The 25,374-nt window shown below is 46.6% G+C and overlaps 1 protein-coding gene across 3 annotated transcripts in view; it reads left to right on the forward strand.

Annotated features, from left to right (window-relative positions):
* Positions 1-25,374, forward strand: part of LOC144178734 (neurexin-4-like) — a 50,869-nt gene that overhangs the window by 5,540 nt on the left and 19,955 nt on the right. For 2 of the 3 annotated variants that reach the window (XM_077706813.1, XM_077706811.1), the window contains exons 3-18: positions 1,470-1,666; positions 1,970-2,111; positions 5,325-5,531; positions 5,874-6,043; positions 7,128-7,301; positions 7,711-7,869; positions 8,312-8,390; positions 9,577-9,714; positions 10,724-10,862; positions 10,975-11,081; positions 12,310-12,438; positions 12,665-12,868; positions 13,971-14,291; positions 15,119-15,289; positions 22,918-23,139; positions 23,229-23,465. In XM_077706813.1, the coding sequence (XP_077562939.1) occupies positions 1,470-1,666; positions 1,970-2,111; positions 5,325-5,531; positions 5,874-6,043; positions 7,128-7,301; positions 7,711-7,869; positions 8,312-8,390; positions 9,577-9,714; positions 10,724-10,862; positions 10,975-11,081; positions 12,310-12,438; positions 12,665-12,868; positions 13,971-14,291; positions 15,119-15,289; positions 22,918-23,139; positions 23,229-23,465 (2,796 nt within the window). The remainder of the gene's footprint in view (positions 1-1,469; positions 1,667-1,969; positions 2,112-5,324; positions 5,532-5,873; positions 6,044-7,127; positions 7,302-7,710; positions 7,870-8,311; positions 8,391-9,576; positions 9,715-10,723; positions 10,863-10,974; positions 11,082-12,309; positions 12,439-12,664; positions 12,869-13,970; positions 14,292-15,118; positions 15,290-22,917; positions 23,140-23,228; positions 23,466-25,374) is intronic. The other variant, XM_077706814.1, reaches the window with a different exon arrangement.

A 25,374-nucleotide genomic window follows, 5' to 3' on the forward strand; every position in this document is an offset into this window, starting at 1 on the left:
TAAAACTACTTTAGCAGCACCAACCCATCTTCAATTTTTTTGCCTATACGCACAAACATTTTGATGCCAGGTCTGAGAAATAAAACACACTTTTCATCACTGGACGTCGAAATTAGGCACCATGAATTTGAAGCGGGAATCGTATATCTGTCTGGCTGCAGCCACTTTACATATAGGAATGAAACTGCAAGTTTTCGTACTTGATTTTTACGTCATGAAGAAGTCCAGGGGGTGGAAGAATAATTCATCATGTTCCTATAAAATTTTCCCCAACTGAAATCAGGACTTGCAAAGCTACGGATTCTTGCTGAGTGAGCGTAAAGGTTCATCTAGTGTCACAAATACTAATAATAAAAGCTACCCCTGACTCATACCCATTTATTGCCCATAACCATGTGCGAGATTACCCAAGTGGTTGATTAAGGTCAGCCAGTATACAGATTTGGAGGATCATACGTGATTTGAACGATTTTCATGAACAACTGCGTGATTTACATAAACTGCATGATTTAGATGCAGTTTTTACCGAGGAAAGTGGGTTCAAAAGTACTGCTTTTTTTACACCACCCTCTGCACCGATTTGGTGATGTTAGCTGTGAGTGCATACTGGCAAGGACCATGCAGGGCTAAAATAGTAGATTGTTCAACCTGTGCGACGAGTGCGGGAATGAGAAAAAAAATGCGGTATAAACTGTGGGATTAGCTGAAACAGGGCTTAGATAGTGCGAAAACATATTACAAACTAGTGTGATGTAATTATGGTACTAGTAGTTGGTGTGGCCAGCCATTGCGAACAGTGCATCGTGCTTTCCTTCTGTTGCTTATTACAGATATACATACCAAGTTTTTAGAATACTAAGTAACTTCAACGAATGAAGTACACGGGTTGAACAGCACAATGCAACCACAAATTAGATTCTGACAAATTCACTTCAATGTCCCTGAGAAGCTGTGGTCTTGGTCATGTCTGGTGGATGGCACTCCCAGACCACAACTTCTCAGGGAGAACTGCCTTGGCATGGATGTCAAGTCGACGCAAGGACCCCTGGCGGCCCCACTGCCTTCGTGTTAGTGAGGACCTCTTGGAGGATTCTACGGACCAGCCATAAGAGACTGTGGCACGATGGCCTGGGCTAGGGCTGTTTAGAGAATAAAGTTCTATCTCTCTCTTGGACATGTAACTTGGTACCTTTTGACCTGTAAATCAGCACGTATGAGGGTGGCCGGGGGGGGGGGGGGGTGCACTGTAAAGAAAATATACTTGAATTGCAGGAGTCATAAATTCTTCCTAAAAAAAGAGTGAGAGTCGGTCAGAAGGGTGTGACTTCCCTTATTCTTTGTGCATTGGCAAAGTAATTTTTGACTGGTGTGCATTTACCATGTCAGCTGTGGCTTGTATAATCTGAAAGGCCTCTAGCTCTGTACAAGGCCACTGGTTTCTCATTGCATTGTTGCAATACCCTTTGCAGGTGGTTCAGCATGGATGGCAAAGAACTCTGATAGCGAACAGTACCTAATGATATCATTTGACTCCAAGAAGACCATCACGTCCATTGTCACCATGGGCAAGCAGAACAGCTCTGAATTTGTCGAGGAGTTTAGGATTTTGTACAGCGTCGATGGAGGCAACTTCACCGAGTGCAAGGATGAGCAGGGGAACACAAAGGTTAGCTTGCTAAGCTTGCAGCTTCTTTCTCTCTGCTGCTGTCTTGACAAACAAGCCTTGCTCCCATTTTGTAGCTGTGAAGATTAGCAGAGCCTTTACGTGGCTGCATTTACTGGACGTCGCTGCTTTGTTGCGTAGCAGTAAATTTGCGAGTTTTTTTAGTATCAGCTATCTTTTCTTGCTGTGAACAACATTTATTGAGGCTGTTACAGTATGGAAAAAGTTACAAAAGAAGTTGCCAAAGTTGACCTTTAATTTGTGCAGGTTGTTACAAACGGCCTTTTCTCCCTTTTCACGCGGCAGCTTTTCACAGGCAACAGTGACAGTGATTCACAAGTGCGCAATGTGTTTGAAACACCCATCGTTGCTCGGTACATCCGAATCAATCCCACCCGATGGAGAGATTGGATCTCGCTTCGTGTCGAGTTCTACGGATGTAAATATGGTGAGTTGGTCCCTTTTGTTGCCTGATTGTTGTATGTCCCATCTGCTGGTGCAAAGATGAAACAAAGAAAAAGCTTGGATAGGCCATGATAGAGGACAAGACAGGGGCCCTGGTTCGAGTAACAGCAATCAGCAATTTTAGTTTTTTTTCCCATTTGGGCAGTTTATCTAAAGCATTATGTACACTGAATGATGGCACTTTATACATCTGCTTTAAAAATTTGGGTGGTCTGGTATGTACTTTCTCACAATGTGTGCCAATTCAGCACGTTGCTAAATTGTGGCAAACACTTCCATGGCCTGTGCAATTGAGAGAATGAATATATCTACTAAAATAACATGTTATGAGGGTGAAAAATGAAAGCGCCTGTGCGTCAAGATTTCCACGTTCAAAATCCCTCCAATATCCCGAGGCAGCTTAAATTGATCTGTAGCCCTCCACTACAGCTTTGGCGTATAAAACCTCCGCAAATTTTGGATTTTTTAAGACTGAACTAACAAATGTTTGTTTTATGGCAGAAAGTGTTCAAGTCAGCCCATGTAAAGTACAGCGCACTCTTAGAGGGAACATGTGAGCATGCGGCCGGCAATCTGTGGAGCGCTATCTGCGGACAAGATTTGTAAATGCGGCGCATGTACACAGACTCGTAAGGGTGGCACATGGCCTGCGTTGTCTGCTACGTTTCCACCCTGAAGCTCGGCAGGCGGTCCTGTATTTCCTAGATGCGATTTGTCTGGCCACCACACAGCCTAGTCAGCAGGAAAACAAAGCCTGCAATTTCTGCAGTCGCGTGTTTTCCCAAACTACTCGCGCCAACTGGCCACTTCTGATACAGAAAAGCAACTGAACTTTGATGCTTCAAGAGTAACAAACTTGCTCTTCAAGCATAAGATTTTCGCCTCTTCAACAAGCGGGAGGCAGACTTGGTATCAGCTGCTTTGCACTATGATATAAAAAAAGAAAGAAACAAAAGAGAATTGAAGCGCTGGAGCGGAGAGCTAGTAATGATGCGGGGAATGCACCACCCTTTTGGCTTTATGTGCATGCTTTACATATTTACAAATCTCACCGGTAGTTCGCGCTCCGCAGACCGTTGGTCATGTGCCCGCGTGTTCCCTCTAGCGGTAGACCGTACTGTACCTTCATCCTTTGTTTTTTTCTTTGAAATGTGCAATACAAGCATCATCGTAAGCAATCTCTGTTCACTCTGTTTTAATCCCTAGGTATAGTGCTAAAGTAGCATGGATGCTTTGGAATTGAAAGAGCCCAGATTCAAATGTTGGCATTTAGCAGATGTCGATGACACAGTAACGTCAGGGAGAAAATGGGCGAGTCGTATTTGTAGTACAGCTCGTAAGAACACATGCTGAGCACCTTAAAGTGAGAATACTAAATGTTTAAAAGCAAGGTGCCAAACAACAAAATTAGCGGCACATCTGCGCACTTCGCTGCAAATGTCGTCAAAAGACAATATTCCTCTGCCACGCCTGACATGTAAGTGCCTCTCATTTCTCCCCCACCCGTATCTCATGCTCTTCCTCTTCCGTCTCACTCCTCCCACGATAAATGTGGTGGAGGTTTGCTCGAGTCCATTCAATTTTCCCATGTACCACTCCTTCTGCTCTATCTATTGGAACCTGTCATTACTGTTGGACTTAGAATGCCGCCACTAGGTCTAGGCTTGGGCGTGAGCTCTTTTTTGTATTTTTGGGTTAAAACGTTAATGCATATTTTTAAAATTTCCTGTTGCAGATATCAAGCACACATTTATCTTCAATTAAAAAACACTGCTAATGCCGGTTTTATGTATATGTTTTGGCTCAAATATGCCTAATGTTTTCTTTTTGCTAAACAATGTTGACAAGTATGCCGTATGGTGCCAGATGTAGTGGTTTGGAAAAGTTTTGCCTATATAAACGCCTGATTCAAGAATTGTGCTAAGTTTTAATTGGGTGGCTGAATGGAGGGGAAAATAGACAGACAGCGTATTTAAATGTCTTGTTGAAGAATTTTGCAAAGTTTTGGTCGGGTGGTTGAATCAATGGACAGGCAGGTAGGCAGACATACAGACAGAAATTGTAGAGTTTGAGTAACCCAAGAAAAACTATCATCTTTAAAAGATCAATAAGCCCAATTCCCTCTCGCACTACCGGAAGAAAAAGGTTCACACCACATGTATGCTCACTGCATGAACGCCAATTAAACGTGAAAACTCAGTGAAAAGGCTGTATTTCGAGATACAATGTAGCACTTGTGAGACATAAGAGAGGTGCTGCACACGTGGGCATGAGAGTACGACAGACAACAACACTTGAATCCACCCATCGTACGCAGAATAATCATGTAGGCACGGGAGGTACTTTAGTACCGCTAATATGCTCTGGTTGGTGGGTATAGGTTGTATTCACTGGCGAGGCACGCATGCAGGCAACCATGTGAGTGCACCGTCACTAGTTACGTTGGGCTCTGCAGGACGGCGGTACTTGTACTTGTTAAGCACATGATGTGTGTTGGACATTCCAACTATACCCCACCGAACGCAAAGTAATGCCTCGACTGCAATGTGAGTGCGATCAATAACATCTCTGTTGACACCACCGTTGAGCATCGGGTTGAAACAGAGCAGACAACGCACGCCGGTGTTTTTCTTTTCTTCGGCGTGCGGGCGCAGTGGCACAAGCCGCGTCATGTCCATGGCCGTTTCCAGTGTTGCCAAGCAAAGAAATTGATAGCTAAACTTTTCAGTGACTACCATCTATATAAGTGCCCCTTGAAGGGAATAAAGGGCCCTTTGTCAATTTAAGCCCTTTGAAAGGGAATAAATGGCTGTATGTTCAGTGGAGGAAGTTGTACAGTAGGGTCGTACTCAGGGCATACATTCTTTGGCTCATTGTTGGAGCTTTTAAGACAATAAAATCAAGAGACACAGCATATCCCAGCAGTCTATTGCACTGCAACCTAACAAGATCAGGTTTCTGGAGGCAGTGGGATGCTGGGATGAGGGCGGTTGTGGGTGTCACGTGCTTCATGCATAGATTTGCGCCGAAAGGAGCCGCATATAGTAGCTAGATATCTTGTGAGATAAACAGTGGACACAATGACAGAAAACGGCTGCACTGTGTGCTTATCTGCATTTTATATTTTCACACTGTGGGTTTTGAGTATAGTCCAGCAAGATCAGTTTTCTGCACTTCTGCCATTATGACAATGCAGAGCCAAAGCACCTGCAGCTGGACGGTCAGAGCTTCGTTTTGATGGACCTGAATCGTCGGCCTGTGACTTCGACGGAGGAGACGCTGCAGTTGCGCTTTCGGACCAACCATGAGGACGGCCTCCTCCTCTACAGCCGGGGATCCCAGCACGACCTGCTTGCCCTTCAGCTTGTGCACGGTCAGCTTCTGTTCAGCATCGGCCTGGGTGGTAGGTCGTGGTCAGTTTTCTCTGACCATTATCCCTAGGCCCTAGGGGCGTTGCTTGTTCCTGTCAGAATGACCTTTGGGAGAAACTCATTTCGTACGGTAACACCCTTTTCTTGTCTTTTTATTTTTACATGTACATGTTGCCTTGCATATCAGGAGCTCTCAAGCTCTCATTTTCTGTCCATTTTATCCTAAAAATATTTTGGTTATCTCATCGCCCTCTTCTTGGGATCGATGTCCAGCAATGCGAGTTGCCGAATGGTGATGAACAGGCAGATTCTTTACTTGCCAAGGCTCTGCAGGGAAATCAGGGTGCATGACACGTGGTGCTGTTGTCGCGCAGGTGAGGAAGGTGTGGTGACCGAAGTGTGGTGCGGGAGCCTGCTCGACGACAACGCCTGGCACGATGTGCAGATCTCTCGGCTCGACCGCGAGTTCGTCTTCACGGTCGACAGTGTGGTAGTTCGCCAGATGATTAAGGGTGACTTCTTCCGGCTGGACTTGAATCGAGAGGCAAGCAGCAGCCTGGGTTTTTATATGTGATACCTCCTCAACCTTTTCTTCATTCTCTTTTTCCCCTTTTCTGTTTGACTTCTTGACTGGCACTGTGTTCACAAAAAGTTGCCTATGAATGGTGCTGACCAATAAATGGCGCCTCAGGTGCCTTAGAGGAACATAATGCCAGTAGTGCCCTAGCCCGTAGAATAAAAGAAGAATGATAGAGCATTGCGTAGGAGCGTTCCCGAAGGTTGGTGACTTGGGTGCCTGGCACTTGGGTAGTAGGTATCAGCTGCATAATTGTATCATGAACAGTGCAGTAATTGTGGCATTTTTTCTCTTTACTTTGCCCTTGTTTACGCACTTTTTATGTATTGAGCTGTATTCACTCAGCTGTATTCACACTTTTCAAGCAATGAGCTGTATTCACTCAGCAATGGGACCAGATTGGGAGCTTCATGATTGACCTGTTCATTTTGAAGCCTTATATGAACATGAACCCACCTACCACACTGGAAAAGTTGGAAGTTTCATTCATAAATGCTTATGTGTTTAAAAAGTGCTAATATTGAAGTCTGCTGTATTGAGCTGTTTCGAAAATGGACTTGACTTCTTCGATAATTATTTTTGTTGTGGTGGACGCAAAGCCCCAGAATGCAAACCCATGACCCACCCAGAGGGTAAGGTTTAATAAAATTCTTCAGTGCACGATGGCTACAAAGTCTGTGTATGCAGCCACTGCTTGTTTCCCTTTCTCGTTCTGCTGTTTCAACTATATCCTTTTCACTTTAATAGGCCATAAGGTGCGGAGCACTTGTCGTTGCCGCATCACTAGGGCATCAAAAAATTGGTTTTTCCTTCGCCTAAAAATCTTAGGCCTTTTGAACTGCAGCTGTCTCCAGGAACATTCATTTATGGTGGCCAACTACGGGATCAGAAATGGAAGATATGGCTACAGTGCCAGGTGTAATTACAGACCGAGATTACAGACTGAAAAACAGCAAGTGTTTTGCCTGCTAGGAAGCCATCATGGTCTCTTCACCCCCTCCCCCTCACCCCCTTGACCCTTCTGCCTTTCTTTAATCTTTCTCCTTTCCAGCTGTACATTGGTGGCATAGCCAATTTAAACCAGGATGGCGTCAAAGTTGGAGCCAACTTCTCCGGCTGCCTAGAAAATGTGATGCTGAACAACACGGACATCATCAGTGAGCTGAAGCAAGATTATGAGAATCAGACGTACTCTAAGGTTGGCCAAGTGCTGTACAAATGTCAGGTGAGCTGATCAAGATTTATTGTTTTACCAAGGTCCTGTGGGCTAGAGTGGGCCTCTGTTGTGCCTACCCAGATGTTGGGATTGTTCACTCGATCTTTAAAACTGTTGGCTGATAAAAAGTTATGGCATGGCTTTTACGTTGTTTTCGCATGTTTTTAACCTGAAGGGCCGCACAAACATTTAGTCTGTGTCACCACCTAAGGAGGTCCAGTTGATTTTTTTCCCAAAAAGGCATGCTTGTGTAGTAATGTTGAACATAGTATTGAAGTACGTGTATTTTGAAACTTAGCTCTCGCATCAGATACTCCATGCTGCCATCTTCCGCCATTATATTTGTGAGTGCATGCCGGTGCATTAGTCTTGATAGTGTTGAGTATAACTCATTGCTACTGTATGGTTCCTGTTGCAGCCTGAGCACGTGATCCCAGTGACATTTGTCACCTCCGCATCGATGCTCCAAATCACTGGTTCTGCACAGCACAGCATGAACTGCAGTTTGGACTTCCGCACTTTCAACGATCAAGGCCTGCTGCTCTACAACAAATTTTCTGGAGAAGGTTACATCAAGGTAGGTGGAGCTCTCACTCTTATGTAATAAGTGTGCCTATTCTCGAGGACAGCAGAGTATTTGCCTTCAGTGCGGAACTATCTCATAACAAAAAACAAGATAGCTAGAATGAACATAACAGAATATGTATTTGAACAGACTTGCCTGTCTCGCTCTGTTCACACAAAGTTATCATTTGACCTGAAGCACTTTTAGCAAGCAGCAGTTGTGGCTTGCAATGAGAAATTGGTTTAAGGGGGGAACCAGGGGTGAAGCGAATATTGTGCTTGTCGCTCAGCTTACATGCGAGCCCACTCGGCTTTATGTATGTAGCTGCATGGGGGGGGGGTGTAGAGTACCCAAAGAACAGCTGCTAATAAGGTGCTCGATAAATGCTGAGGTGCGACGTAATGACGTTGCTTCACTTCTTTGCGAATTATAAATAAGCCTCTGTTGTTTATAGTTGTTCCTGGACACGGGGCGAATTCGGGTGAAACTGCAAGGAAACGGGACACCCGTGGTTCTTCTCAGGCCATTTGATGGTGAGTTTTGCTAAGTCCCCTCTGGAGGGCTTACATAGACAGACTATTACTGTATTGGAATACTAGAAAAAAAAATGCTACCAGCTTGGTCCACTGACCATGCTTGCGCTCCGGAACAAAGAGTACTGCAGGGGCTGCTGTCGTGCTCTAATTCTGTGCATGGATTTTGACTAGCACTGTGCACGTAATGATAAGGTTGTTGGGAAATGGTTATCATAAATTATGAGCCAGTGTCATGCAGATGTCATCGCGCGGAAGGGGCGCTTACCGTACCCTGAATTGGAAAATTAGAAAAAAAAAGTTATTTCTTTTGCAGTGCGCAGCCAGAAGTGGCGAAGACCGGAGATGCCGAGCGGAACGCGTTCCGCTCCCCGCTAGCAGACGACGCTCGCTTTCCTAGCGCAACTCGCAACCACAGCGCCGCGGTGGCGAGAGTTGCGGCCAGCCGCCTTCTCTCCACGGCCACGGCGGGGAGATACGGAACTGAAACTAAAGCGTGGCAAACTGTTCGCATGGCGACGCAGTGAAACATCCCCCTCGCGAGGGACACGATCAAATGCAGAGCATTTCCGGGAGCGCACGACGTTAAGTAGTTTGCGTTACGTTAATGTTGTTGCACTTGTGGCAACTGCTGACGAGAGAGCGCTCGTCAGCAGTAAAATTGGCAGCCTCGGCGCACGTTGAGTCCGAGAGAGGGAAGAGAGTGTCCTTGAAACGTGCCTGGGCGCGCTATCGAATGTTGATCGCGCCGATAGCGAAACGTCTGAGCCGGGCATGTCGAGGCGAGCGATGCGGACAACTACGGACGCCAAGAACGGGTGACATCGTGAGTTAAAGAAATGCTCTGCATTTAAAATAAAAAAGACTTTTGGCGTGGACTAGGGTGGCCACTGTGTGTGTACTCTTTTTGTGAGGCACCCCGACTTTTTATTACTTAGTTTCTAATACATATAAGAGTTAGGTAGCCCTGTGGGGAAACCTATTCAGCAAACTCTCATGTTTAGATGCGTGTTTTGTACACTGTAACTGGTTTGTATGATGCTAGCAGTTTTATTTGGGCTGAAAAAGATTTTATGGATCTTCTTGTACGAAAACTATGCTGTAGCTTTTCTGCTAAGAAAAATGTGCTTAGTGTAACTCATGTAATTTGACATGAAATTGCAGAAGATGAGTGGTGGTCTTGCAGATCTTCTGAATGACGGCCGTTGGCATCGCCTGATGTTGGTTCTGGAGACCAACCGCATTGAGCTTCACCTGGATGGTGTGCCAAGCATTACGAAACGTCTCTTCTCCATGGAAACAGGCACCGAATACTTCATCGGAGGTAGCTATGCCCGTCTTCTTCGATAATATTTGCTTGCCTTTGTATGTGGCTTCTTGTGTGCCCGATGTGTTTATAGTGGTCACAGAGATTTTTGGGTAGATAAATGTACTCTGCCGGGAAAATGAAAATGTGAAAAATATAAAGCTTAAATTATAGGACTATCGACAGCTGGGCTCCTCAAATAAAAGCTTTTTGGAAATAAAAGAAGGAAATATTTTCTGTAGTTATGTAGTTTTTTTTGATAAAAACATTTTTGATTGTGGGGGTTTTACGTGCCGACGCAATGCAGGCGATGAGGCGCGCCGTAGTGGAGGGCAAATTTAAAGCGCAAAAAATTTAGACAGAAGACGAACGACACAAGGACAAGCGCTACGAGCGCTTGTCCTTGTGTCGTTCGTCTTCTGTCTAAATTTTTTGCGCTTTAAATTTGCACTACGGATTACCAACTAGCTCGAACCCTCACGTAAATGAAGGGCTACGGATTAATTTTGACCACCTGGGGTTATTTAACCTGCGCCGAAATCTCGTACACACGGGCGTTTTTGCTTTTCGCCTCCATCAGAAAAGCGACCGCCGCGGCCGGGAATCGAACCCGCGCCCTCGTGCTCACAAGCACAACACCTTAGCCACTGAGCCACCGCAGCGGGTGATAAAAACATTTTAACTGAGTGAAATGAAGCTTAGTGATGTTGCCAAAGGCTAGTTCTTTCCAATTAGCCAAACAGCACGTGTGATTTGCAGACTTTTCAGCTCATTGCGTTAACGCTGTGTCACATCTTTCTGCATCCCTCCTGCCACTTACCCACTCTTTTACCCAGGTTTCCCACTCCTTTAGTCCACCCACAGGGTGCCTTTTTGGCCCACACGCCCATGTTTGGCCACCTCTGTGTAACGCAGTATTGTGCTTTTTGGAAGCGGTGAAAGCTTTAAGGTGCAGCCTGTGCTTTCCAGTTCATTCATGGACGTTTCGCGCTTGTTCTGCGCCTTCCCTCCCACCCCTCTCACGCAGGCAGCATGCACGGCGGGCGAGGCTTCGTAGGCTGCATGCGCTACTTGCACATGGAGGGGCGCTACGTCAACGTCCTCACCCTGAAATCCAACCAGGTGCGGGGTGAGCTGCAGCGAAATGCGTGCCACATGGTGGACCGGTGCGTTGGACCTACCGCTAGTGCCTTCTTCTTCCTTGCTTAGAATCAGCAAAGCGTGCGAGCCTTGCTTAGAATCAGCAAAGCATTTGAGCCTCGCACTATTTTTTTACAGCTGCTATCCAAATCCATGTGAGCACGGAGGTGCCTGTGAGCAGGACCACAGGGCGTTTGCTTGCAATTGCACTGGTACAGGCTACACTGGCGCTCTCTGCCATCTGCGTAAGTTGTGTCACTCAAAGGTTGCAGATCCCCTCAGTAGCTACACTGGCATTTACTCTGCTGACTCACATCGGCGGACTTATTGCGCATTTTCTCGCGCAATTTGCTGAATTTTTTTTACGTACAGCGTGTAGCTCATCTTTGCATTACAATTTGTTTAGTCCAGTTCAGTTTCTTTTTTCTTAGGGTTTCTTCATATTGGGAAGTACAGGTCAGCTACCTTTGCCATTATTGCCTGTTCTACCGTGGTGGCCCGATCGCCAGCGCTGCTCATGAAGTTGCAAGTTCCACTTCCTGCAGTGTGGGCAGTATTTCCAAGAGAACCAAAAAAAATGCTTTGGTGTCAAGGATTTTAGTACACCCTGTATAGCTCAGCTGAACCAGAGCCACCCCCGCAGGAGAGGAGGGGTTTTGTCTTGGGTAGCGGATAACTGAAAAGCCTTAAGCTCTTCCTTTGGTCGTACTAGTCCTCACAGACATCCATATAGCAGCCTCTTTTCCTTGTGGAGGGCCTTTGGTGGTAACTTTCCCCAGTTCAAGGGCGTGCTTCTAAGGACTCCAAGACATGCTTGGTAGAGCCTCCTCTCCATCCACCTCTAATTATGTGCAGGCATTCTTGAATGATGCATTTAGCAGAGGTCAGAAGCTCGCGCTATTTGCAAAAGCCGTCCCCCAATGCATTCTCAAAGTTATTGCATCGACTCCAGCCCACGGGGGATTATTTGGGACCAGCTGCCAGCAGGTGGCTTAGAATATGTGCTTGAATTGAACCAACACGTGTAGATAGTTATTCTGCCTCTTTCACATGTGTCGAAAAACATCTTCGCTTTGTTGTGCAGCTACAGGTTGATGGGCAGAAAATTGTATAAAATGGTTTTTTAAAACGGTTGTTGAATTCGTCATTGCCTTAACCTGTGGTGAGGGCCTTGTCCTAGGAAGCCCCGTTTAATGCTGGCATGGACTCTGGTCATTTATGTTCCTAAATAAGCTAATGCAAATTATGCAGTTTGTGGTAGCTTATGTTCACTGCCTTCAGGCTTTATACGTATTACGGAAATGTGTGGCTCCTTGGTTTCAAGAAAATCAGCAAGACTGATTGGCAGTACAATCAGTCACTCATACTTTGTCAGCTGGTGGATGGTACCTGTGTGTCATTCAAAGTTTTTGCGCAGCTGTGTCATCTTCCCTCCTCTCTTCACTTTTTTTTCATCTTTTGCGCAACGGTTAGCTCTGCACCCGCTCTCCTGTGCGGCGTACCGAATGCAGAAGAAGCCCAATGAACGGACCCAGAAAGTGCTGATTGACGTGGATGGCAGCGGACCTCTGGCGCCGTTTCCAGTCGAATGCGTTTTCCACTGTGAGTGAAATGAGAGCAAGTTGAGCGGCAGCCATTTGTCAAAGGCTTCCGGGCCATTGTGCTTGTGACATGGGCTCATGAGATTTTCTCTGAATTCCTGTGCATAGACAGGTACTTTGAAAGCGGTGAATGCCAGGCACGTGCCACATTCTAGGATAGAACTGTAGCAGTGTGGACTTCCCCCTTTTTTATTCTCACCCTTTGCTGTTTGCCTTGCTGTGTGTAGCGGACAACCGCACCGGAACCCTTGTTCACCACAAGAACGAGCAGACCACGGATGTGAAGGGCTACCAGGGAGCTGGGAGCTTCATCCAGGACATTGTGTATGACTCCCCCTTGGATCAGATGATACGACTGATGAACAGGTCTGTGCAGTGCAGACAGCGACTTGTCTACGAGTGCTACAATGCCCGCCTGTTCAACACAAGCGGTGAGTAGGAGGAGGCGGAGGAGGTTTTCAGTAGCCACAGTGGAACGGGGCGAGAGGCAGGCTCGTTTGTCTCTTATGTACAGTAACTGTAGCTGGCTTTCGAGACAGCCACCAGCTTTTTTAGTAGTTGGGGTAGCAATGATGGGTAATGGACAGAAACTTTTTTTTTGCTTCGAAGCACACTTATGTGTTATTGTTACCCTAGTAGTGTCTGGTTTGAGGGTATTTTTTTTAAATTAAATCTTGAACAACCTTTTGTTTCAAGTGAAAAATCTAATGTTTTGTAGCTTCCTTTTGTTGTTGTAGCTTTCTCGGACAGTTAAACGAAATGGAAACTGAAACAAAGTCTACTGCCTGGGCTAGCCGAGGCATTCTATGTTTGCTAGCTAACGTTTGTGTCTCTTAAAAAGCAAAAGTTCCCGCGTATTTGTTTTACACTTACATGCTCCTGCTTTAATATTTGTGCCATAAAAGTGCTTAGACAAGCTCCACCAATCCCACTTCACCATTCGTGGTTTTTTATGTTACAAATCGTAGTGCAGGGAAATGTTTAGGGTGGTTGTACAAGCTCCTAGCATTTGCATTTTCTGCATTAGGAAACAATCGCTTTTGCCACGAGTAGTATATTTTCATTCATGGCACTGTAACCCGCCTGGTAGAAGCGAACTCGTTTCCACTCTTTGCTGTCTGTTTAAAGGAGATGTGAAGACAGAATACAAGTTCGATTCGTTAAAAAACTGCTCTGGCTCAATAACAATCATACAAATTTTGTCGCAACCTTCAAACAAATGATTGAGATGCTAAGGAACTTGACTGGGCAATTGTGGTGGGGCCTTTAGTTCCGTTTAATTATATCACCCGAATACTAACGTGCAGTTGCCGCACTGATAACTACGTTTTAAAAGTGCTGGCCCATATTATGTCACTCCTGCTCATATTACGTCACAGTAATGCGAAACTTGAAAGTTTCGCATTACTTTTTGCATTTTTTGTTTATAAAGCATGCTTCATGGCTGCAATGAAGCTGAGTGAGTAACCAAAGGCTGGTTCCTTCAAACCAACCAGTTTCTTGGCCCCTTTAATTTCCTTCACGTGTGTGCAGGGCAAAACTCGAGCCCGGACAGCTTCACGCCGTTTGGCTGGTGGGTGAGCCGGCGCAACCAGAAGATGGACTACTGGGCTGGCTCGATCCCGGGCTCACACAAGTGCCGCTGTGGCCTGTACGGCACCTGCAAGGATCCCGAGCACCAGTGCAACTGCGACGCAGGTGCTGAGGAATGGCTGTCGGACGGTGGGGAGCTCACCGACAGGGACCACCTGCCGGTCCGACAGCTGCGTTTTGGCGACACCGGCTCTGTATCTCCGCTGAAGGATAAGAAGCGCGGCCGCTACAGCCTCGGCCCACTCGAGTGCGAGGGAGACGGTGCGTTGGAGGGGAAGCTTTTTGGCCGGGCAAGTAGCGCGTCATGTAGAGTGTTTGCTGGGCAAAGAGGTGGTCGGTTAAGCAATGTGTAGGTCCACAACTTCCTATAGCAGGGGTTGTGGAGAGAAGAAATGTGTTGCCTGCTTGTAGTTATGAGAGGTGTAACCATGCGAATTCCTGCAATGCCCGCGGGATGCAGCGTTGGGGATTGAAATGCTTGCGAGAACTACGGTGGGCTTTGTTACATGCAGTGTGGTAAAAGGAAAACTAAATTTAAAAGCAGGGATTATTGTGTCAGAGAAAACTTTTGGAAACAAATGGCACTGAAATTGAGGATGAGCTTTAAGATTTCTTTACGCTTATGTTGTGTGTCAGACACCCAGTCGTTAGAGACTTCAGTTGCTGCCTTGTTTTTCCTCTTTCTTGGATGCTGCGCGTGACCTCTTTTGATTCCTAGCATTTATTATGGGGGCGTTGTGTTTTGTGCTCTAACAAAGTCAAAACTTGCACGAGGCAACAACGAGTTTGAGTGTAGCTACTTTTGACATTATCGTCAATCAGCTACCTTTGGAAGGAATTCAGCCACAATTGGCGGGGGTTGACCAATGTCCGAGACAATCGGTTGGTTTTTGCTAATATTTCAAATGGTCTAATTGCTGGTAATGATTGCTGGTAGTGGTGGGAATGGCTCCTCAAGTGAAAGTACAGGCCGGGGTTACGAGTTTGAGGCAAGCACATGTGACAATTTGCGAGTAGCTTGTGAAATCTGAGTGCATCCCCCCCCATCACAAGGGTTCTTGCGATGCATCTTTTGCTGCCTCCTGCAGCCCTGTTTGACGACGTGGTGACGTTCCACTCCGCAAAAAGCACCATAGAGGTCCCCCTCGGGAACTTGAGCCACTCGTGGGACATGTACTTCGACTTCAAGACCACGGCCGAGGATGGGGTCATCATGCACAGCAAGGGCCCCACTGGCTTTGTCAAGCTCATCTTCTACGGTAGGGGATCTCTTTTGTCTGCAGTGAAGGCACTACGGTAGCCTCTCGTTTTCTTTTTCATTAGGCATCTGTGAGTAATAATTTTTACCTTCGAAGCAGAAAAGGGATCTTTTTCGAATAATTTAAAACTGAAAAATTTGGATACGTAGTTGCAAAAAAAGTAACCAGCCGCATCCATGATCACTTTACTGAAAACCCAACTGGCCATCAACTATCATGCAACGCATGCCAACCGTCGATGAATTTTGACGCATAAAAAGCACTTCTCTGGGTCTCAAGTGAAGTCTAGAGCATTGCCTTGAATTTGAGGTACCCACATGTTTTTTTAGCATAGCTCCACATTGGGTTCAATGCATAGCACCATCGCTGTTTTCATGAGTAGCCACTGGCACTGAAGCAGCCATGTGACCACATACGAATGCCCTAGGCACCAGCACAGAGGAGAAACATTCGGTTGAGATTGAACCAGCCACAATGCAGTTTATTTTTATGTTGCTCTCACTTCGGCGTCGCTAGAAATGGTTCCATGTCTCGTGCACCAAAGTGGAAACTATGGCAATCAGAGGCCCCTATCAGCCGTGTTCTGTCTTTGTTTTATTTTAGATGCAGAGCATCTGATTCACTCGCCTTGTCCCTCCGGCGTCGTCGTCGTTGTTGTCGGCGTTGTCCACCCCTCTGCCATTCTCCTCGCCGCGCGAGCTGCGCTCTCCGCCGCTCACCCCCTCTCCTCTCCGATAACGAACACTCTCTCGCGAGGGGCATTGGATTGGATTTGATTGGATTGGATTGGCTTGGCTTGGCTTGGCTTGGATTCAGTTGGATTGGATTTGGATTGGATTGGATTAAAGTGGATTGTGTTGGATTGTGTTGCGTCATAGCCGCGGCACGTTGCGTCATAGCCGCGGCAGACGCGCTGGGGCCGGCGCATGTGCAGTACTCTCTCTTCCGCGGTTTCCTCCTTCGGGCACGCTGCGCATATAACCGGTGTGCCGTTCTCCGGCGAAGCAACATCCACGCTTTGCTCAAACACCTAGAGTCCACGCCGCTTTACAAGTACGCCAACGTCGTCATCGACTGGGACCAGCTTACGCAGTCCCCTCAACGTTATGCGCGCTATAAAACGCGTTTCCTTCACCGCTCCGCCTATGCGTCGCATCTACACAGGGGTTCCCGCGAGGGGAGGTGGGAGTTTTTATTCTTTTTGTGCCTGCGTTGTTTACTTTGTACGTAATGAAGGTGCAAAAATGAACCTCAGTGTTATAGCTTATGCAGTAGAATCCTGGTTATATATTCTTGGCTTATGTGGAAAGCTGCTTTTTGACGACGGCTCCCAGCAAATTCTCACAGAAACAGTGCATTAAATACCTCAGTCTAACAACGCAAGTGTACTTGTAGCCTCTTTTATGTGATGGCTTATGGGAAACCGGAAACACCTGGGCAGCTGAAAGAGAAACCAGAACTTTTCCCACTTTTCAATCTGCTTTCCTCACTTTCTCGTTCCATGTCGCTCGTTCTCAAATGAAGCTCTATCCCTGCACTGCTCTTTCTACCACACCAGGGTTCAAAGATAAAAGGGTTCACAGTTTACATGCAGGCAAATTTAACTTCAGGAAACCATCTGTGCCCTGTGTGTCTAGTTGTCCTCTTTTGTGTCCTCATTCTATGCGCAGTTTTCTTTCTCGTAATGTACCAACTAGACCAAGTTTGCAGTCTACCGTAGTTAAGTTCAGGGTTCGCAAATAGTGCAGCCACACAAGTGAGGCAGTAAATGTGGTAGTTTGAACAAGTTTGTAGCCAACATGCCGTGCCAGATTGTATACTAAGGCATTATTTACCCGCAGCCTAATCATACAACGTTCTTGTGCAGTCCCAATCGAGGAAGTTGTACGATAACTTTGGCTCCACTGTGGTGTTTATTCGCATGATTGCATTACGTGCCTGCATAATGAATGCACTTTTCGTATTGATCGTCAAAAGTTCAGAATTTTTCCACCAACAAAAGTGCGGCTAGAATGCGCGTCTCACTCAGTATGCCCAACATGCCCCACGGGCACCTATCAAGACATAAAAGCGCAACTGCATTTGCCTGTTATTGCCTTCGATGCTCCCATTTTTGGCTAAGCGGAGTCCAACTGTTGAATACTGAGCTAGCAAAGGAGGTGAGAGGAGCCCTCTAGAGTGACATTCCAGCCATAGGAAAAGATAGAAGGTGTTGCATTGAATAGAAGGTTTTTGTTTCTGATGGTACTTCGTGGAATAATATGGAGAGCTCGTTATGGCCAGCACACTTGGCATTGGTGTTTGTGCAAAGCCTATTGTTTGAAAGAAAAGCCAAGCATATATCACTCAGCAAAAAAAATCTATGAGGACACTAGCGATTCTTACGTGTATAGTACGCAGAGAATTATAGTACACTTGTGATAATTCAAACTCGAATGGACCGCAGGATTTTGTTTGAATTATCAGAACTTCTTAAAAATATTACTCAGGGGAACATACCAACTTGTGTTGTAATAAAAAATTCACATAGAGCATTTAATAATACAGCATTCACACACAATGCTGAAGTGCTATTCATACCTTGAAAGAAAAAAAAACAAACGGATTTCTGCTTTGCCTGTCTATGGGAGTAGAAAACAAGCTTTTTGATGCCAGCAAGGACAGCCAGTTCATTGCATTAACATGTGTGTGAAGGTAATCGGCTATATTAGTGAATGTCAGTGATATAAGGATGGAAATGTACAGCTAGAAGCGGCAAATGCTGCTGATAGTTCCCGGCACGGGCAAACAAAAAGTTTGAATTAACCAAAGTTACATAATGAAGCAGTTTGAATTAAAAGCAGCTTCAAAATACATTGAAAACATAGCGCGCCAACCAAAATTTTGAGATTCGGCTGAATTAACTGAACTTTGAATTATCCGAGTTCGAATTATCGCGAGTCTGCTGTATTTGTCGCTGAGCTATGTCGCCGAGTTTCGTATTTTGGCAAAGTGTTGCTGTTTGTACTGCTTCTTCTCGCTTTCACAGCTCCGGGCTGTCCTGCCTCTGCTCGCTGCATTGCTGTGTTCGCTGCTTGTCTGCTCGTCGGGGACTTCAAAACTTCAAGGGTGCACGTTGCTTCACTGCAGCTTGCCGTGCTTGCTTTGCAGCAGCTCACTCTGGCTTTTGCATTATCGGGGGGCTTGGTAAGTGAACGTTGCTTCGCTGCAGCTGGTTGTTTTGCATGTTTTGCTGCATTGCGGTGGTCTTGTACTTCGTCAGCAGTGAACTGGTGCCTCCCACCATGCTTCACTGTCTCGCCTGATGATGTCGGTGTGAGCGATATACTATTCGAATCGGGCCATGCTTCTGCCATCTAGTGAATTGCCTGAAAGCAGCAATCATCCAACGGAGCCTTGTGACGCGTTGCAGCCAGTGGGAATTAATGTGCCACTTGCTTGCCGTGGTTTTCTGCCACAGCTTTCCCGCAAAATGAGCCAAGTAATGCTCCCGATTCAAAGAAAATTCAGGCTTAGACTTGCCTTGCACAGGGAATGCACCCCACCCGTGATGCATTTTTCACGGGGGGAGAAGCAACCAAACCTTGTTAGTGCTGGATACTTTGAAATTTTCTGAAATTTTTACGGAAGTGAACATAGTATTTTATTCAGTCAAATTTGAACAAAATGAGTATTAACACGCGGCTATATTTTATGCCTACCTCCTGCTTATACACGATGGGTTGTGTGGCACAATTTGAAATGTTCTCTGAGACCAGAGTTCATGATATTCAAATTTCCATTCCTCCTCCATTGTTAATATGCAAGTTTGTGCTACAAGTGGTTAAAGGAGTACTGGCATGAAATTTTAGTGCTAAGTTTTTTTCCTCTGCTATGGGTATGAATAGCACATTATATGGTCGTAGCAGCGTAATGGTTCTATCAAATCATAGAATGGCACATTAGATGGTCGATTGCAGCGTAAATAATTATTTACAGCCTCGTTTATTCGTGTCAGTTTCAATTCCGACTAAAGGAATATGAAGGCAGCCACTGTGACAGGAGGGCACTTGTGACATCACCATTCTCATTGCACCACTGCTGGTGTGGACGCGCACGCCCAGACCGGCCATGGTCTCTGCCATCTCCATGCACCGCGCAGCATGACATCAGTCCAAAAACCGTGACTTGATACACGTGGTGGCACAGCACGTGCCAACAAAGCATGTGCCAACGTGCCAGTGCCTTGGCTATGTCACGGGAGCCCTCATGTCGGCAGTTTGGGGCCAGGAGGAGCAGATGGCGTCATGCTGATGCTGATTGTGAAAGGGTATTCGTTCTGAGCCTCCTTGTGCATGCAAAGATTAAAATGGATTTAAAATATGTTGTACTAAACGGTTACTATTGAAATTTGATGGGAGATATCTCTATATTCAAAGGGAGACTTTTGCACAGTTATACCAGCTTTAAAATTTTGTGTCAGTACTCCTTTAACTAATGGGCTTGACTTGTGTTGTATGTATTTGTGCCTACAGTGTAACACAGGATACCAAGTGTAACTTGGTACCCTGTGTGTCCTAACTCAAAAGCTACCAGATACGATGTAGTGGATGCTTGCAATGAAGTCTCATGCATATGTGTTTCAATCTCGCCACGTTTGTTTCTACATGATCCCACCAAGCCATCACAAGCACAAAGTACGTTTTTCTACCCTTAGAAAAACAGAGAGGAAGGGTGAGCCCATTTAAAGTGGTTTCAAATCCTCTGGCCTTTATTTAGCGACCCAAACACTCTGGCTGGGGACCCCCTTGGGTCTGTTACCAGTGAATCCTTGTGCATAGTATGCTTGAATTTCATGACATGATGCATAAGACATTTTTTTATACAGGTATCTATGAACTTGCCTAAAAGGTGGCCTCATTCTTGCTTGCGAGTCTGTGTTGTGCACATTAATTGACTTTTTCATGCATTCAACATCGTATGGTTGCCTTCTTTGTAAACATGTCTGGCACTTGTGAGTCATTTAAGTGAGGGAACTTCATAAACTCATTTGGTGGGGAAATACGCGCTGGGCGTAATTGTGTCGTCAAGATTCTAGCAGTTATAGAGGAACATGTGTTAAACTGAGGTCCTTCTCGCGAGACCGCTCACTGAACTCATCATGTTTTTCTTTAACTGAACCCAAAATGCTTCCGTGTTTAGAACTACTGTGAGACTGCCAGTGAGTGGGGATAATGTTTTTCTTAGGTAGGTGGCAAGGCAGTGGAAGTGGTAAGGGAATATATCTGCTTAGGCCAAGTAGTGACCCCACATCCCCCACCATGAGGCAGACTTAATTAGAAGGATAAGAATGGGGTTAAGTGCATTCAGCAGGCATTCTCAGATAATGAATGGCAGCCTACCATTGTCCCTGAAGAGGAAAGTGTATGACAGCTGCATCTTACCGGTATTCACCTACGGGGCACAAACTTGGTGGCTCACTATAGGGTTCAACTTAAATTGAGAATGTCTCAGCGGGCAATGGAGCGGAAGATGGTAGGTGTAACATTAAGGGACAATAAGAGAGCAAAGTGGGTCAGGGAACAAACGCCTGTTAAGGACATATTAGTAGAAATTAATAAGAAGAAATGGGTGTGGGCAGGGCATGTAATGCAAAGGCACGATAACCGTTGGTCATTAAAGGGACACTGAAGTGAATTTGTCAAGCTCCCGTTTTTGCTTGCACTGCGTAGACTGTCTCAAATTAGCACACTTTTCATGGTTTATCCGGTTAACAAATCGGTAATTATTTTACAAAGCGCGAAAGAAGAAAAACTACCATGCGCGGTTTGCGGCGGCCGCACCAACTAAGCTGTGACGTTGGGAGGAGGGGGCACCGTGATTGGACGATGCCCAAGGTTAGCAATCAAACAAGTTTCGGTTTCGGTTCTGTAAAACAACATGTTTGACATCCGATGGCGTCGTTGGACGGGCATTCTCAACATCCCAGTAATTGTAGTACCGCGCTTCTGCCATGTTGTCGGCTGTAAAATGCATAAGATAAGCCTCCCAGGACGGCTTGGAATCGTAGCATTCACGAGCCGAGGCCTACGCAGTGCATGAACGTCCTCCGCGTCGTCCCCGCAGACGCACAAATGCATGCGCTTTTCCCCCATATTTGGAGCTTGCCTCACTCATGCCTGTATCGTAAAAAACGTGTTCGCACCAGGCCAATGGTCTGTTGATTCTGGCCTGTGCCCACTGCCCGCAAGCAGTCGGTGCTTATGGCAACAGCACGCCAACGAGAACTCGCGCTAGCGCGCCAGTGCCAGGCTGCGGGAGTTCTGCCGACTAGTTCGTGGAGCAGTGAACGTTGCGGCCCAAAAAAAAGGTGAACTCAGTATAGAAAACATCAGCAAAAAACAAAAAAGTTACCTTATAAAAAAAAAAAAAAGCTTGTACCCGCGGGGATTCGAACTTGAGAACTTGAGACTGGCAAAACACCTGCGATGATATACCTAGCGCTCCAGAACACACGGCCACGGGCGAGAGCGCTGCCGACAATGGAAATATAAGGTATATAATGTATAACCAGTTTACACTTTTATTTAGTTTTAGTATTTTAAGCAGCTTAGGTGACTATTTGTTGTATTGCGCTCGTGCAGTAAGCGTCCATCGAGTTTCCACAATAGCTCACGTCTAGCAATTGCATTTCTTAGACGGAAAAGCGTTCGCAGATGCGTAGTCGTGCTGCTGACCGCTGTGCTTGTTCGCCCAGCGCAAAAAAGTGCTTCTCGCACCCTAGTTTACGCTGTACGGTAAAAATATCAGTTGATTTTATTTCCTTAGTACCTACATTGACTTCGCTGACTCTTCTACCCCTTCAAGAGGCCTTACATTTTCCTACTGGCGTACCAGTCAGCGAAGCGTCGCATGTGCGCTTGTGCAGCGCTTGTGTGGAGCGACCTTGACTTGGAGCTAGATACAGAGTACAAACTAACGAAGTAAAGAAAGGCACATTCTTCCATTCACAAATGTGTTGTGGCTTAGTTTCAACTGATCGAGCAAATTGCCATGACCCGTCGGCGGCCGGCGGACTAAACGTTGGGCCGACTGACCACGACTGACTCGGTCGCGGAAGGTCGGCGAGCCGTGCAGTAGTGCAGCCAATTGCCAGCTCCTCTCCTGCTGACACCACACGAAAACGCCAAAGAAAATGGGCGAGAGTGCAGAGAGGAGGACAGCATTTTCGAATTGATTTTTCTACTAAATAAATTCGCGTAAACGCGCTCAGAGTGGTCGAAACAGGGCCTAGGGACTCCGGACTACAATTTTCGCTCGTAATCCCGCATTGTTTACAAATCACTTCAGTGTCCCTTTAAGGGTAACAAAGTGTATCCCTAGAGAAGGCAAGCGCAGCAGGGGGCGTCAGAAAGTTAGGTTGGCAGATGAGATCAAGAAGTTTGTGGGGATAAATCGGTCACAGTTAGCACAGGACCGGGATAAGTGGAGATCTATGGGAGAGGCCTTTGCCCTGCAGTGGGAGTAGACAGGATGATGATGAATGTTTTCCTTTGGGTCAGATGGTGGTACATGCTGAGGATACGAGTCTGCCTCGTTGCATGGCAGGGCTAACAGCGAGCGATGCGGGTTGGGGGACGCTGGTGCAGGTGGCGACCATATCCAGCTGCAGTACAAGACAACTGGCAGAGGCCCCGGGGTGGTAAGCTTGAAGACGTCGTACAAGCTGAACGACAACGAGTGGCACTCAGTGCACGTGGAGTGCAACCTCAAGCAGGCGCACATCATCGTTGACGGCGGAGACAGCGCCACCATGAATGAGCCGCCTGACCGGGTGCAAGCCCTGCACCTACCGGAAAGCCTGGTCATTGGTGAGCATTGTCGCGAAGGGGCCTTTTTCTGGAGGCTGTGATGCAAGCTAAGAAATGACTCACCACTGCCCCCTGGCCTTCCACTTCAGGGGCCAGTGTGGACCGCAAGGATGGCTATGTGGGCTGCCTGCGGGCTTTCATGGTGAACGGGGAGCCACTGCGCCTGAGGGAGTGGGCAGTGTCTGCACCTGATGGGGTGGTGCCGGGCTGCACGGGCAGGTGCTCCACTCACTCGTGCCTCAACGGCGGAACCTGCCTCGAGGAATACTCGGGATACAAGTGTGATTGCCAGTGGACCCCCTTCAAGGGACCTTTCTGTGGTGATGGTGGGTGGTGTTGTTTACCGTTTATTTTTTTATGGGGCAGTTGCTAAATTGTTGTTGACTGTGGTTGTGACAGTGTTGCCAAGAAAATACTGGGACATCTCCACTAGCGTGAAACCTGGGGAAGGGCAAAACATGCAGTGTGTAAGTGTACGATGTTGTTTGGAAGTTATGATGAAGTGTGTAATGCAGTTTCGATGCTGAGCGCTCGGCGTCCTAGGCCTTGGTGCCTTGACTTTTTTGCCCACGGAGATGAAACTGTTGGGGGTATGTATAGCTTTGTTGTCGTGTTTTCCCCTCGGTTATCATGACCATCGCAAACCCTAATTTCTGCACCCCCCTTTATGTAATGCCCAAGACAGGGCCTTTAATGGTAAATAAATGATGATGATAAAAGTCTCGTGTCTTTGAAGCACGAAGCGTTCTTGCGTGAGGCGTTGGAAAACGAGTGTCCCGGTGGGTTCTTTTAGTATGCGTTTTTGCCTATAAAGATGAAATGTTCTAGCACGAGGCGTTGGAAAACGAGCATCCTGATGTGTTCTTTTAGTACGCGTTACATTCTAGCGCGAGGTGTTGGAAGATGAGTGTCCCAGTGTTTTAGTAACTACATGAAACGCTGACAGCCCAAGCCCCTAAGGTGCTTCACCCCTAAAACTTCACTGCCACAATTTCAAAACAAATAGAGTGCGAGAACATGCCCTTTTCCATCTTTCCGCTGGGGCACCTCCCAAGAGGTCGTGCACTACTACCGCAGTGTGTGTTCAGTCATGTGACTCTTCTTGTTGGGGGTGCCACTTACTCTCTCCTGCTTCCCATGCGTGCTCTCCTAAATGAGATAGGTAATAACAAAAAAGACTAAATTACTATGCGTTGGCAGAGGTGGATGAACAGGCAGTGCCTCGTGGTGCCTAATGCTGACTACTCAGTTGCCCCTGCCATGAACCCCCATCCTGTATAAGGAAGGGGGAAAAAAAGAGAGGTCCAACAGGTGCCAATTTCTTTGCCCGTTCCAAGCAAACAACTTTGGAGTTCACTTCATTTTAACATGTGAAAGCAAAGCCTGCCTTTCTACTCGTCGGTACTTTTGAGCCCCTGACAGTAACACAATATTTCTAATGCTTTGACAATGAGTAGCCCACTTGGCAGCGGCTCAGTGGCTGAGGCGTTGTGCTGCTGAGCCCGAACACGTGGATTCGATCCAAGCCACCGTGGCTGCTTTTCAAGTGGACGCGAAAAGTGAACCCACCCGTGTGTTGAGATTTTGGTGCATGTTAAAGATCACCAGGTGGTCAAAATTATTCCAGAGCCCTCCACTACTGCGCCCTTCATAGTCCCAATGTAGCTTTTCACCGTGTTAAAAACGCCCAAAGTTTGATTTTTTTTCGAGGAGTAGCGGTACCTGGTTAATACCATCTCCCTTTAACAAACACCTGTGCTACCTGGGCTTCGTGGTCTGTGCGACCGGTGCTAAACAGTGCACGCCGCATGCAGTCAGGCGGATATGGCAGCATGGAGCAACAACTGGAGGAAAGTACACACCCAGTTTCCCTGGCTGCCGAAACATCAGCAGTCCCCTGAAATGTGCCTGCTCCCGGAAGGTTGTGCTGTTGTAACGTTCTTTCCCCATGGGCCGTGCTAAGATCTTCGAAAAAATCCCCTGCAGCAACGAACACGCAGCAGCAAACATAATTAAGTGCACTGTTACTTAGCTGATAGCTTGAAGACTCGCTCGCTTTGATATTTAAATGTCTCAAGTGTGTGTGTGCCTTCAATCTGAACTGACAGTGTGCAACAAAAGGCCACACTGCTCTTTTTTTTCTTCTGTGGTAGTTCTTATTTGCCAAGAGAGTCGTCATACTAGTGCATGCTATGTGCCTACTTAAATATACGAGCACACATTGTAAAGAGCATA

Source organism: Haemaphysalis longicornis, unplaced genomic scaffold (assembly GCF_048455015.1).
Source record: "Haemaphysalis longicornis isolate Haplotype H1 unplaced genomic scaffold, Haemaphysalis longicornis Haplotype H1 scaffold_4, whole genome shotgun sequence".
Lineage (NCBI taxonomy): Eukaryota > Metazoa > Arthropoda > Arachnida > Ixodida > Ixodidae > Haemaphysalis > Haemaphysalis longicornis.